We start from the raw sequence: 14,039 nt of genomic DNA, 5'->3' as shown, positions 1-14,039 counted from the left end.
ATATGTACAGATTAACAGCAAGTATTTGTAGTGGAATACATTGAACGATGGTAGTCTGTAAAGTTAAAACAATCATGAGGTTGTTGAAGTAAAAAAATATAAATATAGTGGATCTTAAAATATATGTCAATGCGTGAAGCGTGGATTAATTATTTATGATGGAGTTCTTAAATTGAGCAAAACAAAAGTTGAAATAGAGTTTATTGAATAGTACGAGTCAAACTGAGCCAATTAAAAGGCGCATGGCGACGAAACTAAGGTTGAAATGACGTGAACGTTTGATTCACGCAGCCTACATTAGCGAACACCTCACACTAGTCCCAAGGATTTCTAACTCCAATTGTGCCATAATCTGCTCCATCCATCTCTGGTTTGCTGGAACTCTCCCTACTTTCAAGATTATAGTTACTCTTTAACGAGTCCACATTGGTGTCCTACGTTATATACGATTAATTTTACTACCAGCGTGTAAATACGGACTAGTTCAACTTGTATTTCCTTCTGGCATTGTGTTTGGCTCTCCTACAGAATTCCTAACTACTGGAGTTCACGTCATTTCAACCTTAGTTTCGTCGCCATGCGCCTTTTAACTGGCTCAGTTTGACTCGTACTATTCAATAAACTCTATTTCAGCTTTTGTTTTGCTCAATTTAAGAATTCCATTGTCAATAATTAATCCACGCTTCACGCATTGACATATATTTTAAGATCCACTATATTTATATTTTTTAACTTCAACAACCTCATGATTGTTTTAACTTTACAGACTAGCATCGTTCAATGTATTCCACTACAAATACTTGCTGTTAATCTGTACATATTGTTACAATTTCAAGTCTAATGTTATCATTTTACTTTTTATTATGGCATTGTCACTCTTTTAACAATTTTTATCATTTCAGCTCAGGGCCCTGACCTAATCTTTGTAAATTAAGGCTGATGATGTTCGCTATGTCGAACGGAACATGTTCCATTATTTAAGACACCTCATGATGATTTTATAATTCAATGAGGAATGTATTGTATTGAGTAGGTGGTTGTTATTAAAAGGATTTTATAATTTTAATATATTGTCCTCAATACGGTTCTATTATGAGATTAATTACATGTAACAGTGTGGTCTACCCGAAGAGTTGGTGTTAGGACCCCTTCTTTTTTGTATTGACATTAATGATGTCTCCCAAAACCTAACACACTGCAAATACCATATTTATGCTGATGATGTACAAATGTACCTCCATACATCTCCAGATCTAATATTTTCGGCCATAGACAAAATCAATCAGGGTCTAACATTGTTCTCTTCTTGGTCTTTGTGATGTGGTCTTACGTTAAACCCAGAAAAAAAAAAAAAAAAGCCATTATCCTTGGATACACAAAACTACTCGTGAAGGTCAATCGACCAGAGATTCCATACATATATATATATTGTATGGTTGTACAAGTGCACAAAAGTTTACAAAGAATCAAATGAAAATATCCAAATTTGACAACCATTCCAGAGCACATGGTGTCACTTGGTGCAGAGTCTTCAGACCACCGTCAAATGCACAAAGTGGGCACTCTTGAACAATGTGTTGTATGGTTTGGTCCTCCACTCCACAGTCACAGGCAGCAGATGTACGGAAACCCCATTTCTTTAAGGTGTGACCCCACCTCCCTTGACCCGTTCTAATGCGGTTCAGCTTCGACCAGGTTTGGCGTGGTAGTTAGAATCCCTCTACCTTCAACCAGGTGAGCATTGTTGGGTGGATGTTCGTTCCAACGTTGTTGCCACTTGTAGGTCATGTTGAAAGAATTGATACCTTCTAAATCAACCCAGGGTGGCTTGCGTGATTTCAAACGTGTTCTTGGTGGATCTTGCAGGGCATCATACAATGGAGAGTTCTTTTGAGAGGTGATCTTCTTGGGCAAGCTTACCTTAGCTGCTTTCCTCCTTAGATCTTGCGGAGCGATATTAGCTAGGACTGGTAGCCACTGTGTGGGGATAGATCTAACAGTACCAGTGATAACCCTCATGGTCTCATTGAGTTGCACATCAATCTTAGTGGTATGAGCGCTGTTTTCCCATACAGGGGCACAATATTCACCAACAGAATACACAAGAGCGAGTGTAGCAGAACGTAGAGTGTTAGTGTCTGCACCCCAGCTGCTTCCAGCAGTCTTGCGGAGTAGATTCACTCTTGAGCCAAGTTTCCTCGATAACTTGATGCACTGTTGTTTGAATGCCAAGGACTGATCCAGAGTGATTCCAAGATATATTGGATTGTAGTTGTGGGGTACTTCGATTCCGTCAAAAGTCACATGTAGCTTCCTTTGGGCTTATTTATTATTTAGATGGAATGCAGTAACCTCAGTCTTGTTTGGGTTGGGTTGAAGTCTCCATTTGTGGAAGTAATCACTCAGTTTTGCCAGGTCACTAGTTAGAACATTCTCACAGTTCATGAAATCTTTACTCTGGATAGTTAATGCTAGGTCGTCTGCATACTGGATTTTCATGGAATCTGTGTGAGGCACGTCATGGATATACAGCTTAAGCAAAATGGGGGCCAGAACTGATCCCTGAAGTTGGCCATTGTTTAGAATCCCCCACCTGCTAGCTTGCCCATTCTTCTTCTTCTAGCCGGGCTGAGTGGCTCAGACGGTTAAGGCGCTGGCCTTCTAACCCCAACTTGGCAGGTTCGATCCTGGCTCAGTCCGGTGGTATTTGAAGGTGCTCAAATACGACAGCCCCGTGTCGGTAGATTTACTGGCACGTAAAAGAACTCCTGCGGGACTAAATTCCGGCACCTCGGCGTCTCCGAAGACCTTAAAAAAGTAGTTAGTGGGACGTAAAACAAATAACATTATTATTATTATTATTATTATTATTATCTTCTTCTTCTTCTTCTTCTTTTTTCCTTCTTCTTCTTCGTTTTACCTCATGACTGAGGCGTCGTGACTATCATAATATTCAGCCCTCTAGCCAATGAACCATACTTCGCCATTCTTCCCTATCTAAAGCTTTCAATGTGGTTACTCTGAGGAACACCTTAAAGCGCCTGTCAGGAAGCATGTTGTTCATTAAAAGTGCCAACTTTTGACATGGGATGATTTCAATAAATTTGGACATCAAGCCCTCCCTCCATACAGTGTTGTAAGCTGCTGTAAGATCCACGAAAACAGCAGCTGATTTGAGACCTCGTTGAAATCCAGCTTCTACTACAGTTGTCAATGTTAAGACCTGGTCGCAGCAACTCCGATGTTTCCTAAAGCCACCTTGTTCGATCGGGATGATTTCATCAATGGCCTCTTGAATGCGATTTAGAATAAGCCTTTCTAGTAGCTTATAGGTCATGCTGAGTAGTGATATTGGTCGATAATGAAAAGAATCAGTTCCATCTTTTCCTGGTTTCAGGATGGCAATTATCTTAGCCTGTTTGAAAAGCTTTGGTAATTTTCCAGTTTTTAGAATTTCATTGAGAAATCCAATAAGCCACATCTTTGTTTTCGGTCCGACGGCTTTAAGAAACTCTGGATATATGCCATCAAAGCCAGCGGCTTTGTTTACCTTTAGCATATTCAAGGCTTTATCAAGTTCCTCAATGCAGAATTCACGTGAGTAGACTGGGTGTGGTTTTAGATGGGACCTCTTTATGTACAGTTCATTCTTCACAGTTCGTGTCTGTTCTTTGTCTGTTTTAGTTTTTGAAATAGTCATCAGTCTGGATGCAACAGCATTAGCATTCACATGTGTGACTGTACTTGACAACCTGGGGTCTGTACCAAGTTTTCTAATGAGGTTCCAGGCTTTCCGACTAGAATGTGTGAAGTTGAGTCCTGCCGTTGTTTTATGCCATTTTTCTCTTCTGTTCTTATTCAGAGCTTTCAAGAGGTCATCAGCTGTCATGTCGTCGTGAGATTCTTGATATTTGGCATATAACTCATCACATTCTTGGGACCATCCGGGAATGTACTCCTTCCGAAAACCACGTGGGATACATTTCCTGGCATTTGCTTTAATCACACCCACAAATCGTTCATAATTGGATGGTACTGGAGGAATCCATTGAACAGTATTATCTAGACCTTTCTGAAATAGTTCCCAGTTTGCAAGTTGAAAATTCCGTCGAGGTTGAGGTACGGAGGTGATTAATGGAATTTCAGATGACTGGCCTATGCTGGCTGTGTGGGAAAGACTTGATGACATTTTGTTGTGTCATTTCATTATTTCCAGATCTAGATGTGATGCACAAATCAGGAGAATAATCCTTTAACCATCTGCCAGATCGGAACGTTCCAGGATCTTTAGCATTATACACAAGCTGAAGATTGTGCATGTCCATCTGTTCATTTAGAATAGCTCCATTTTGGTCTTCTTTCTGGTATCCCCAGACATGACTTTAACTGTTGAAATCACCAACATACACAACTGGATGACTGAAGAATCTTACAGGTGGATTTGGCCAACTAACTTGCGGTGGTTTGTAAATATTTGCAACCGTGGTGCTGGCAACTTCTACACCCAAAACAAAAATATCTTCCATTCTATCCTGGTAAGTTACTTTGTAGTCAGTAAGATGGGACTTGACATATGTTGCAATGCAATACTGTTCATCATTTATGGACCCAACCAGAACGTATCCATAAATTCTTCCTCTTCTGTAAAGATCTGCATCATTCTTGGTGTGAGTCTCCTGTATTGCTATAACATCTACTTCGTTCTGCAACATCAGACGTGAAGGGTATTGACTCTTAGCAGAGGAAATAGATTCATTGTTCAAGTGACATATTCGTAAGCTGTTACCAATGGGGATTGATGAGTGTTCTGTGTATGGTTGGTCCTGAAAGAGACTTTTTGTTCGTAAGTTCTCTTGCATACTTGTTGCTGTGTAGCAGCACCTTTGTGGAAGAATTAGCTGGTATTAAACCGTTGCCCAGGAATCACCCGACTGCAGTAACCACAATCTTTGGGGAGGCTCCTTCCTTGATACTAACATACCATTCACGTCATCAGTAAAACTCCTAGGTGTTATTTTCGATGATGACATGTCATGGAAAACACATATTACAAACATCACCCAGAAAACATTCTCTGCATTGCACATGCTGCGTGGGTATAAATACTTATTTCTCGAAAAACTCCAAAAATGCTGGTAGAAGCTCTGGTTTTCCTTCATTTCGACTATTGTGATGTGATTTATAGAAATGCTGGGTGCAAGCTATTGAGCAGATTACAACGTGGTCAAAATGCATGTGTGAGATAAGTCTGTAACCTACAGTACTATGGCCATGTAACTCCTTCATATAACCACCTATCTTGGCCCCGACTAGAAATCCGTCGCACTGTGCATACCCTATGCCATCTCCATAAAATCCTTCATTCTTCACAGCCATTTTACTTTACTTAATATTTCAAATATCTATCCTCTTATCACAGTCTTAACACCAGATCTACTAATAATTCCATCCTTGCTTTACTTACCCATAGATCTGCCATGAATGGAACCTCCTTCCTGAAAGTATCAGAGGGTTAAGCGCTATTCTCACTTTTAAGGAAGCACTGTGGAGACATTTTATGCACCATTAAGGATCATCTGTATACTTGAAGCTGCTACCCCAACCATTCTATTGTCATGGATGTTCTGGTAGAAGATTAGTCTAAAATTATTACCCAATCTGTAGCTGCCTGTGTGGATCCATGGTAGAGTGTCGGCCTCCGAATCCCAAGATAGCGGGTTCAAACCCGGCAGAGGTAGTCGGATTTTTGAAGGGCGGAAAAAAGTCCATTCAACACTCCATGTCGTACGATGTCGGCATGTAAAAGATCTCTGGTGATACATTTGGTATTTACCCGACAAAATTAAGTAAATCTCAGCCATAGACACCCAAGAGAGATCCAGTTTACTCTGTCTGCCATCTAGCGGACCTAGAGTAAAACGGAACGTCGAAATTGACGAGCAGACAGCCAGATGGCTTCAAATCGAAATGTCTGCACACGGTAGCTGAGGCCATACGATTATTATTATTATTATTATTATTATTATTATTATTATTATTATTATTATTATTATTATTATTATTATTATTATTATTATTATTATTATTATTATTATTATTATTATTATTATTATTATTATTATTATTATTATTATTATTATTATTATTATTATTATTATTATTATTATTATTATTATTATTATTATTATTATTATTATTATTATTATTATTATTATTATTATTATTATTATTATTATTATTATTATTATTATTATTATTATTATTATTATTATTATTATTATTATTATTATTATTATTATTATTATTATTATTATTATTATTATTATTATTATTATTATTATTATTATTATTATTATTATTATTATTATTATTATTATTATTATTATTATAATAATAATAATTCGCTGGGGCCATCAAGGACCACGTTAAGTCTTGTTGCATTTGACACTGAACTTGGCCTTCTTTAGAGCCCAAATTTCCCTCATTCTTTGTGAGTGGGCCTGCTTACGCTCCTCTGTCCAAGGGGCAACGTGTCTTCTCTTCGGTTGCTCGTCTCGGTTTAGCCCGTTCGTCAATATTTTCTTGCGGAAGAGATCTCTGTTAAGGGCGTCTTCAGCTGAGATATGTAGCATTTGCAGGTCTTCTTTGGTATTTCTAAACCAGGGAATTGTGGTTTTGGGGTTTGAATCAAAAAAGTGAAAGATTTCTTTAGTTAACTTTCTTCTGTCCATTCTTTTCAGATGACCGTAAAATCGTGCCCGTCTTTTTCTGATTGTGTCGGTAATTTTCTCTATTTTGCTGTAGACTTCCTTGTTGGATCTCTTTTGATGGATTCCATTTCTGTACTTTGATCCCAAGATTCCTCTCACAATTTTGCGTTCTCTTTTCTCCAGTTCTTCAAGGAGTCCTTTGTTGACATTTAGAGACAGGGTTTCGGCTGCATATAGAACTACTGGCTTCAGAACTGTTTCATAGTGACATATCTTGGTGTTTTGGGAAAGGCATTTTTTGTTGTAGATTGTGCAGGATGTTTGGTAGGCTATTTTCAGTTTGCGTACTCGCTCCTGAAGTGCTTCTTTGTCCAGTCCATTTTTCATGATGATCTCACCCAGGTATTTGAATTTGTCTACTCGGGTGATGTCCCCGTATTTTGTATGGAGTTTTGGTGGAGCCTCTTTGATGTTAGCCATTACTTCTGTTTTCTCAAACGATATCTACAAACCAGTTTGTTCGGCAATTTCCTTTAAAATTTCAACGTGAGCTCTAGCGGTTTCTATGTCGTTTGAGAGAACAGCAATATCATCGGCAAATGCTAAGCAGTCTGTTGCGATCCCCTTGGATTTGATTCCTATTCTCAATTGACTGTAGTTGGTTTCCTGTAATCTCACCCGCCAGATTCTGATGATCTTTTCAAGAACACAGTTGAAGAGTATCGGGGATAGCCCGTCACCTTGTTGGACTCCTGTTTTGATGTCAAAGGAATGCGAGAGACATCCGTGGAACTTCACCTTGGATTTTGTATCGGTCATGGTGGCTCTAATTAATGCCAGCAGTTTCAAATCAACTCCAAATTCATTTAAGATGTTTAGCAGGACTTCCCGGTCAATGGAGTCATACGCTTTCTTAAAGTCCACAAAGACAGACACATACTGCTTGGACCTTAGTGTACAATGTCTGATGATCGTTTTGAGATTTTGGATCTGTTCAGCTGTTGAGCGACCTTTTCTCAACCCTCCTTGGTATTCACCTATTTGATGTTTGACTTGTGCATCCAAACGCTCCAGGATGGCAAGTGATAGAATTTTGTAAGTCACGGGTAGCAAAGATATTCCTCTGTAGTTGTTGATGTTCTTCATGCTGCCTTTTTTGTGTAATGGATGGATCAAAGCTATTTTCCAATCTTCGGGTAGGGTCTCCTTGTTCCAAATTTCTTCTGTTTGCTTTTGCAAGATATCAAGTGATTCCTCGGGGGCATATTTCCATAGTTCTGCTACTACTGAGTCTTCCCCCGGCGCTTTGTTATTTTTGAGACGGGCAATGTGGCGCTTGATTTCATCTCTGTCGGGTGGTCTGGAATCTGGGTACCTGAGTCTCAATGGCGCTTTGTGGTTTAGAGCAATTATTTAAACCTAGGAATTTCATTTTTGTCCTATTGAACTGAGAAAGGATGATAGGAAAACTTAAAACGGTCCACCTTTTCAATACAAAAATGTTATAGTTTATTTATAACATGTATTTGTCCTTGGAACTAGTTTCAACGCTGATCTGCGTCATCATCAGCCAAAATGTGGGAATAGGCAAGCATTTAGGCATTTATATTACACAAGGCGTTACATTAAACAATACACATCTTACAAGGAGATAAAAACAGGGACGAGTATAGAAACAAATGAATCGTTTGGAAAACAAAAGTTATACATATTAAAAGTAACCTTAACCACACATCTTGCAGTGCGAAAGTGTTCTTCTTGAATGATTCCTGAATATAAAACACACGTGCACACATTTCTGAAGAGCCAGCAGGCAGGACAAAGTAAAGTGAAACCTTAAGAGTTCTCATTTTTCTATGTTCTGACTAACTAATGAAGTCTCCCTTGAGTTCCTGATAAACATACAAAACAGGAAATTCTCCTTCACTCTCAACAATAGCTATAAAGACCAACGGTAAAATTTCATTTTAAATATTGTGCAGAGACGTGAAAGCATGATTTTGAACATGATATAACTCCTTCATATAACCCAGTTTTTTACACAAGGTGTTACATTAAATAATACACATCTTACGAGGAGATAAAAACAGAGACGAATGTAGAAACACATGCATCGTTGAGAAAGCAAAGTTATACATATTAAAAATAAGCTTAACCACACAACTTGCAGTGCGAAAATATTTGCCTTGAATGATTCCTGAATACAAAACGCACGCGCACACACTTCTAAAGAGCCAGCAGGCGGGGAAAAAGTAAGGTGAAACCTTAAGAGTTCTTCTGAGAAGAGTTCATCATTCTTTCTATGATCTGACTAACTAATGAAGTCCCCTTTGAGTTCCTGATAAACATACACAACAGGAAATTAAACAATACACATCTTACAAGGAGATGAAAATGAAAAATGAAAATGAAAATGAAAATGAAATTTTACCGTTGGTCTTTATAGCTATTGTTGAGAGTGAAGGAGAATTTCCTGTTTTGTATGTTTATCAGGAACTCAAGGGAGACTTCATTAGTTAGTCAGAACATAGAAAAATGAGAACTCTTTTAAGGTTTCACTTTACTTTGTCCTGCCTGCTGGCTCTTCAGAAATGTGTGCACGTGTGTTTTATATTCAGGAATCATTCAAGAGGAACACTTTCGCACTGCAAGATGTGTGGTTAAGGTTACTTTTAATATGTATAACTTTTGTTTTCTCAATGATTCATTTGTTTCTATACTCGTCCCTGTTTTTATCTCCTTGTAAGATGTGTATTGTTTAATGTAACGCCTTGTGTAATATAAATGCCTAAATGCTTGCCTATTCCCACATTTTGGCTGATGATGACGCAGATCAGCGTTGAAACTAGTTCCAAGGACAAATACATGTTATAAATAAACTATAACATTTTTGTATTGAAAAGGTGGACCGTTTTAAGTTTTCCTATCATCCTTAGAGCAATTAAGTAAATTCTTGAAGTAATCTGCCAGAATGCTGCAATTTTCTTCATTTGACGTTGCCAGTGTGCTGTCTTTTCGCTCAAAGCATAGAGATGGTGGTTTATAGCCAGTGAGTTTGCGTTTGAAGGCTCTGTAGTACTCTGTGCTTTCATTCTTCCTAAAGTTTTGTTCTGTCTTTTCAATGAGAGATTTTTCGTATTTATGTTTCTCAGTTCTGAACACCATAGCTGCTCGGGCACGTTGGGTTTTGTAGGTTTCCCAATCATTTTCTGATTTTGTAGAGTAGTACTGTTTCCACGCATTAAGTCTTTCTTGGAGGACTAATTCGCAGGTACTATTCCAACAGGCATGCTTTTTGCTTCTCTTGATTTCTGCAACGTCTTTTGCGGCCTCAACAAGGAGACTTTTGGCATTGTTAAAGTCACAGTCATTTGGTCTAGCCTTCTCCTGGAACTCCTCGACCCTTTGCCGAAGTTTATCATTGTCGAAGCATGTGATCTGTTTGGTTGTCTTCCTTAAGTTTGCGGGAATTGGTTTGAATTTGATAAGAGACATATAATGATCTGAGGCCACATTGATGCCTTTCTTTACCTGGACATTCATAATCTCAGGGCTGTTTCTCCTGGAGATTGCAACATGATCAATTTGGAACTCTCCAAGAGCTTGGACGGGAGAACGCCAAGTCATTTGCTTTCTGGGTAGATGGCGAAAGTGGGTCGACATGACCTGCAGGTTGTGATTTTCGCAAATGGACACCAGTCTTTTGCCGTTGGGATTGGTTCTGTTGTTGTTGTTGTTGTTGTTGTTGTTGTTACCCGATCTGTTTTTCAGATGCTACTAAATTTTATTTACTACATCTTTTTTACATGTATTATATCAGTTATAAGAATGTATCCTTTTATTATATTGAATTTACTTCATCTTAATTTAATCTTATTGCTCATCATTCTTGTATTACTATTAATTGAATTTGTATTAAATCTATTATTGTAATGTGATACAATATAATATACGTATATTTCAGTGCCTGGTTAGATGGAAGAGAAGGCCTGAAGGCCTTAATCTTCCCAGGTAAAATAAAACATTACTAACTGTGTTTTGTTTGGCGTCTCCAAAGATTGTTAAGTGGGGACGTAAAATCATTGTTATTGTTATTATTATTACTGTACGTGTGGTATGTTGACATGTAAAGCAATCATGATTGGGTTGTTTTTATCGCGTTTTAAAAGCTACTTCTCTCCCAAAACAAGCTATATTGGCCCGAGTTACGAGATATTCAAGGATAACTTTGTTATGTCTCGCGTGCTATATCAATAGCAACAACAGTTAATAGCAATAACTAAAGTAAACTTGTTTCCTTTTCCCGAAATGATGCAGCTCTTTTTAGACAGGCTTCCAGTGGAAGGGAATTGCATGTATCATTTTTACCGCATTTTAATGTCCTGCCATTCGTAAATCTCTGGTAATACGGTACCGGGAATCGTACTCATGTTCCCGAGAACAGCAGCTAATTGTGCTAACAATTACGCTGGTGAACATTATCAACTACAAAACACAGACATATAGCATGACTGATGCATGCTTGCAATGCGCGGGTCGGACACGAAGCCATTCACCTATTTGTGCGACTTCATCAGAGCTGGACTAATCCTATGTTACGGAGGCGGACATTTCTTAACTACGAAATACAGATGTACCGCATGACTTTGATGTGTGTTTTCATGTGCGGGTCGTACGGACAAAACTATTCACAAATTTGTGTGATGTCATCAGAGTTGCAGTAAGGCTTGTACCTGCTTCGAAGTGGAATTGTTGTTCTTCTCTGACAAATTAAGTTACACGGTCTTTATGTGAGATTTATTTTTTCATTTTCTTCGTCTTGAAAAGCCAGAGTGTCTAATATGCGAGGGGGTCTAATACACGAGTAAATACGGTAGTCTTAGCTTTATCTAGTTATAGTCGCTGTTGCAGGAAGAATTTCTCATGCATTTGTTATCACTGCTCTATCTCTCTATAACAAATAATTTCCATTAACATGTTGATGAACTAGATTTTTTGAAACTATTTTACATGACTTCTTGAGTCTGAAGTATGTAAGTCACAAGGCAGTTCAACTGACAGTCTTCGTGTGTTGCCTGCAGAGTAAATTCATGTGTTATATTTATTTAGGTTTATATAACTACTATTGATTATGTCCTTTCAGAATGTTCTTTTTATTGTGTATATATTTGAATTTTCTCTTGCATTTCCATCCCTTTTGTTTTGGAAATGCCTTGTCTTAGTCACTATTTTCCCAGTGTAAAATGAATATCTGAAGAAAGTGATTTTGTGTCTTGTTTTGATTTAGGTCACGTCCCAACAGCCGGTCAGGTTCTCGTCCAGAGTTTGAAGATGATCGACGAAGAGATTATCGTGCTTATGGAGGTAGAGAATATACTAATAATTGTTCATGATATGATGTTTGATCTAATGATGATAAAACGAGTGTTGTAAAAACTTGAACTACTGAAGCGTACAGTATTATTTAGTCAAGGATAACTTCTGCATAAGTCTATGTGAGAGAGAGAGATTATGTGTGTGCCTAACCTTTGTCCCATTTCTGTACGTGGTCAGGTATGAAGTAAGATGAATCTTCTTGGTAAGTTTTAAGACTGGATGCCCTTCCTGATGTCAAGCTCATCAGAGGGGTTAATGAGATGAGATGAAATTGACGCAAGTGTAATAGACTAACTTGTAAACAACATTCTCTAACCCATGGGTAAATAATCCAAATATAGATTATTATTATTTTATTATTATTATTATTATTATTATTATTATTATTATTATTATTATTATTATTATTATTATTATTATTATTATTATTATTTATGTCCAGATTTTGTTTGGTATAAATCACGATTGTATTATTTGTGAGGTTATGTCATGAAACATCGGCTATATGTATATTAATATGAGTTTGTTTAATGGAAGAACACATAATTAATAGTATATAATTTATTACTACCTGTATATATGATGTATAATCCACTGCAATATTGTGCAACACACTGTAATATCCAGAATAACATACCCTTGGCACTAGAGAGTTATAGAAAATTCTTTTCACTGTAAATAGGTTTTTGTAGACTCTCGAATTTACGAGAAAATATGTTGTGTCATATTATTCTAGAAGCCTGGCCAGGCAACGTATATAAAGAGGCAGTCTTGGGAGTAGAGTAGAGTTGTTTTTAACAAGACTTGTGTGGAAGTCATGTTAGCAGAGTGTTTGAGTCAAGTATGGGAATTTTGTTGGGTTGGTAGTTGACATGCAACTAATGCAGTGTCTTCTTATTCTTCGTAGTAGTGTTTTGTTTCAAGATGGCAGTTCATTAGTGCATGAATGTAGAAGATGTAAATATAATTTGTGAATAAAGTAGTATACACTACTGACAGAATTTTGTGTGCATCTTTGTGAATACATCAAAATGGGTGACGTGATACGTGATGGTAGGAAGGGAGAGGGTGAAACCCAGTGCTGGCACGTAGCCTTCTCCCATGTCGATTAGCACCAAAGGGTCTGCTCAAGGCTTAACATCTCCATTGGGAGGACAAATCATTGTCATCATTATATGCCCTCACTTCATATGAGCACTGTGGAGAGGTTTGGAATTGAATCCAGGGTTTTGGCACACAATTTAGTGATTAGAAATTGTATATCAGCACCTCCAAGAGAGAGATCATATTTATTTTATTTATTTATTTCTCTTCTGAATTACATCTAAATTTATGTTTTTCAAATTTTCTAGAAGTTATTTCCTAGCCTCTTTTCATAGATCAAGTAAGCAGCTAGGCAAGTTTTCACAGATAAATACTTTTCATCCATTCACTTTTTCATAAGATGAAAAAACCTTTATGAATAAGTCTGAAATATTTTTGCTGTGTATAATTCTTTCAACATCACATTCATCCCAACTAGAATAGATGCTCACTCCTTGCTTTGTATAAGATGGTTGGAATTCTTCAGCTGATCTCCAATCTATTCACGCTTCATTCAGTATGCTTTGGAGACTCCAGGCACTAAAAGTTTTATATTAGATAAATAATAAATTGCAACATAGATCATTACATTAACCCTTTCATCACTAGGCTTTTCATGTTTACATACTCCCTCTGAACAGAGTTTTTTCCCCAAGAATATTCAGTTATTGAAAAATAGCTTTACTGGTTGCTTAACAGACATTTTAAGATAGTAAATTGAAATTAGGCATAAATTTGAATTGATGATGATGATGAGAGTCTAAAAATGGGCATTACTGGGGTATTGTTCAATGCAAGGTACAACACACAACCCTACATCACATTGTTGATACATATAAAGATTTTCAGTCTTGTCAAGAGCGTTGTAAG

The 14,039-nt window shown here is 37.4% G+C and overlaps 1 protein-coding gene across 3 annotated transcripts in view; it reads left to right on the top strand.

Annotated features, from left to right (window-relative positions):
- Sec16 (Secretory 16) overlaps nucleotides 1-14,039 on the top strand; it is a 753,833-nt gene that overhangs the window by 222,086 nt on the left and 517,708 nt on the right. For all 3 annotated transcript variants that reach the window (XM_067137541.2, XM_067137539.2, XM_067137540.2), the window contains exon 10: nucleotides 11,998-12,074. In XM_067137541.2, the coding sequence (XP_066993642.2) occupies nucleotides 11,998-12,074 (77 nt within the window). The remainder of the gene's footprint in view (nucleotides 1-11,997; nucleotides 12,075-14,039) is intronic.

This window comes from Anabrus simplex, chromosome 1, assembly GCF_040414725.1.
Source record: "Anabrus simplex isolate iqAnaSimp1 chromosome 1, ASM4041472v1, whole genome shotgun sequence".
In the NCBI taxonomy this organism is placed as follows: Eukaryota; Metazoa; Arthropoda; class Insecta; order Orthoptera; family Tettigoniidae; genus Anabrus; species Anabrus simplex.
This window is presented reverse-complemented; position numbering and strand designations above follow the sequence as displayed.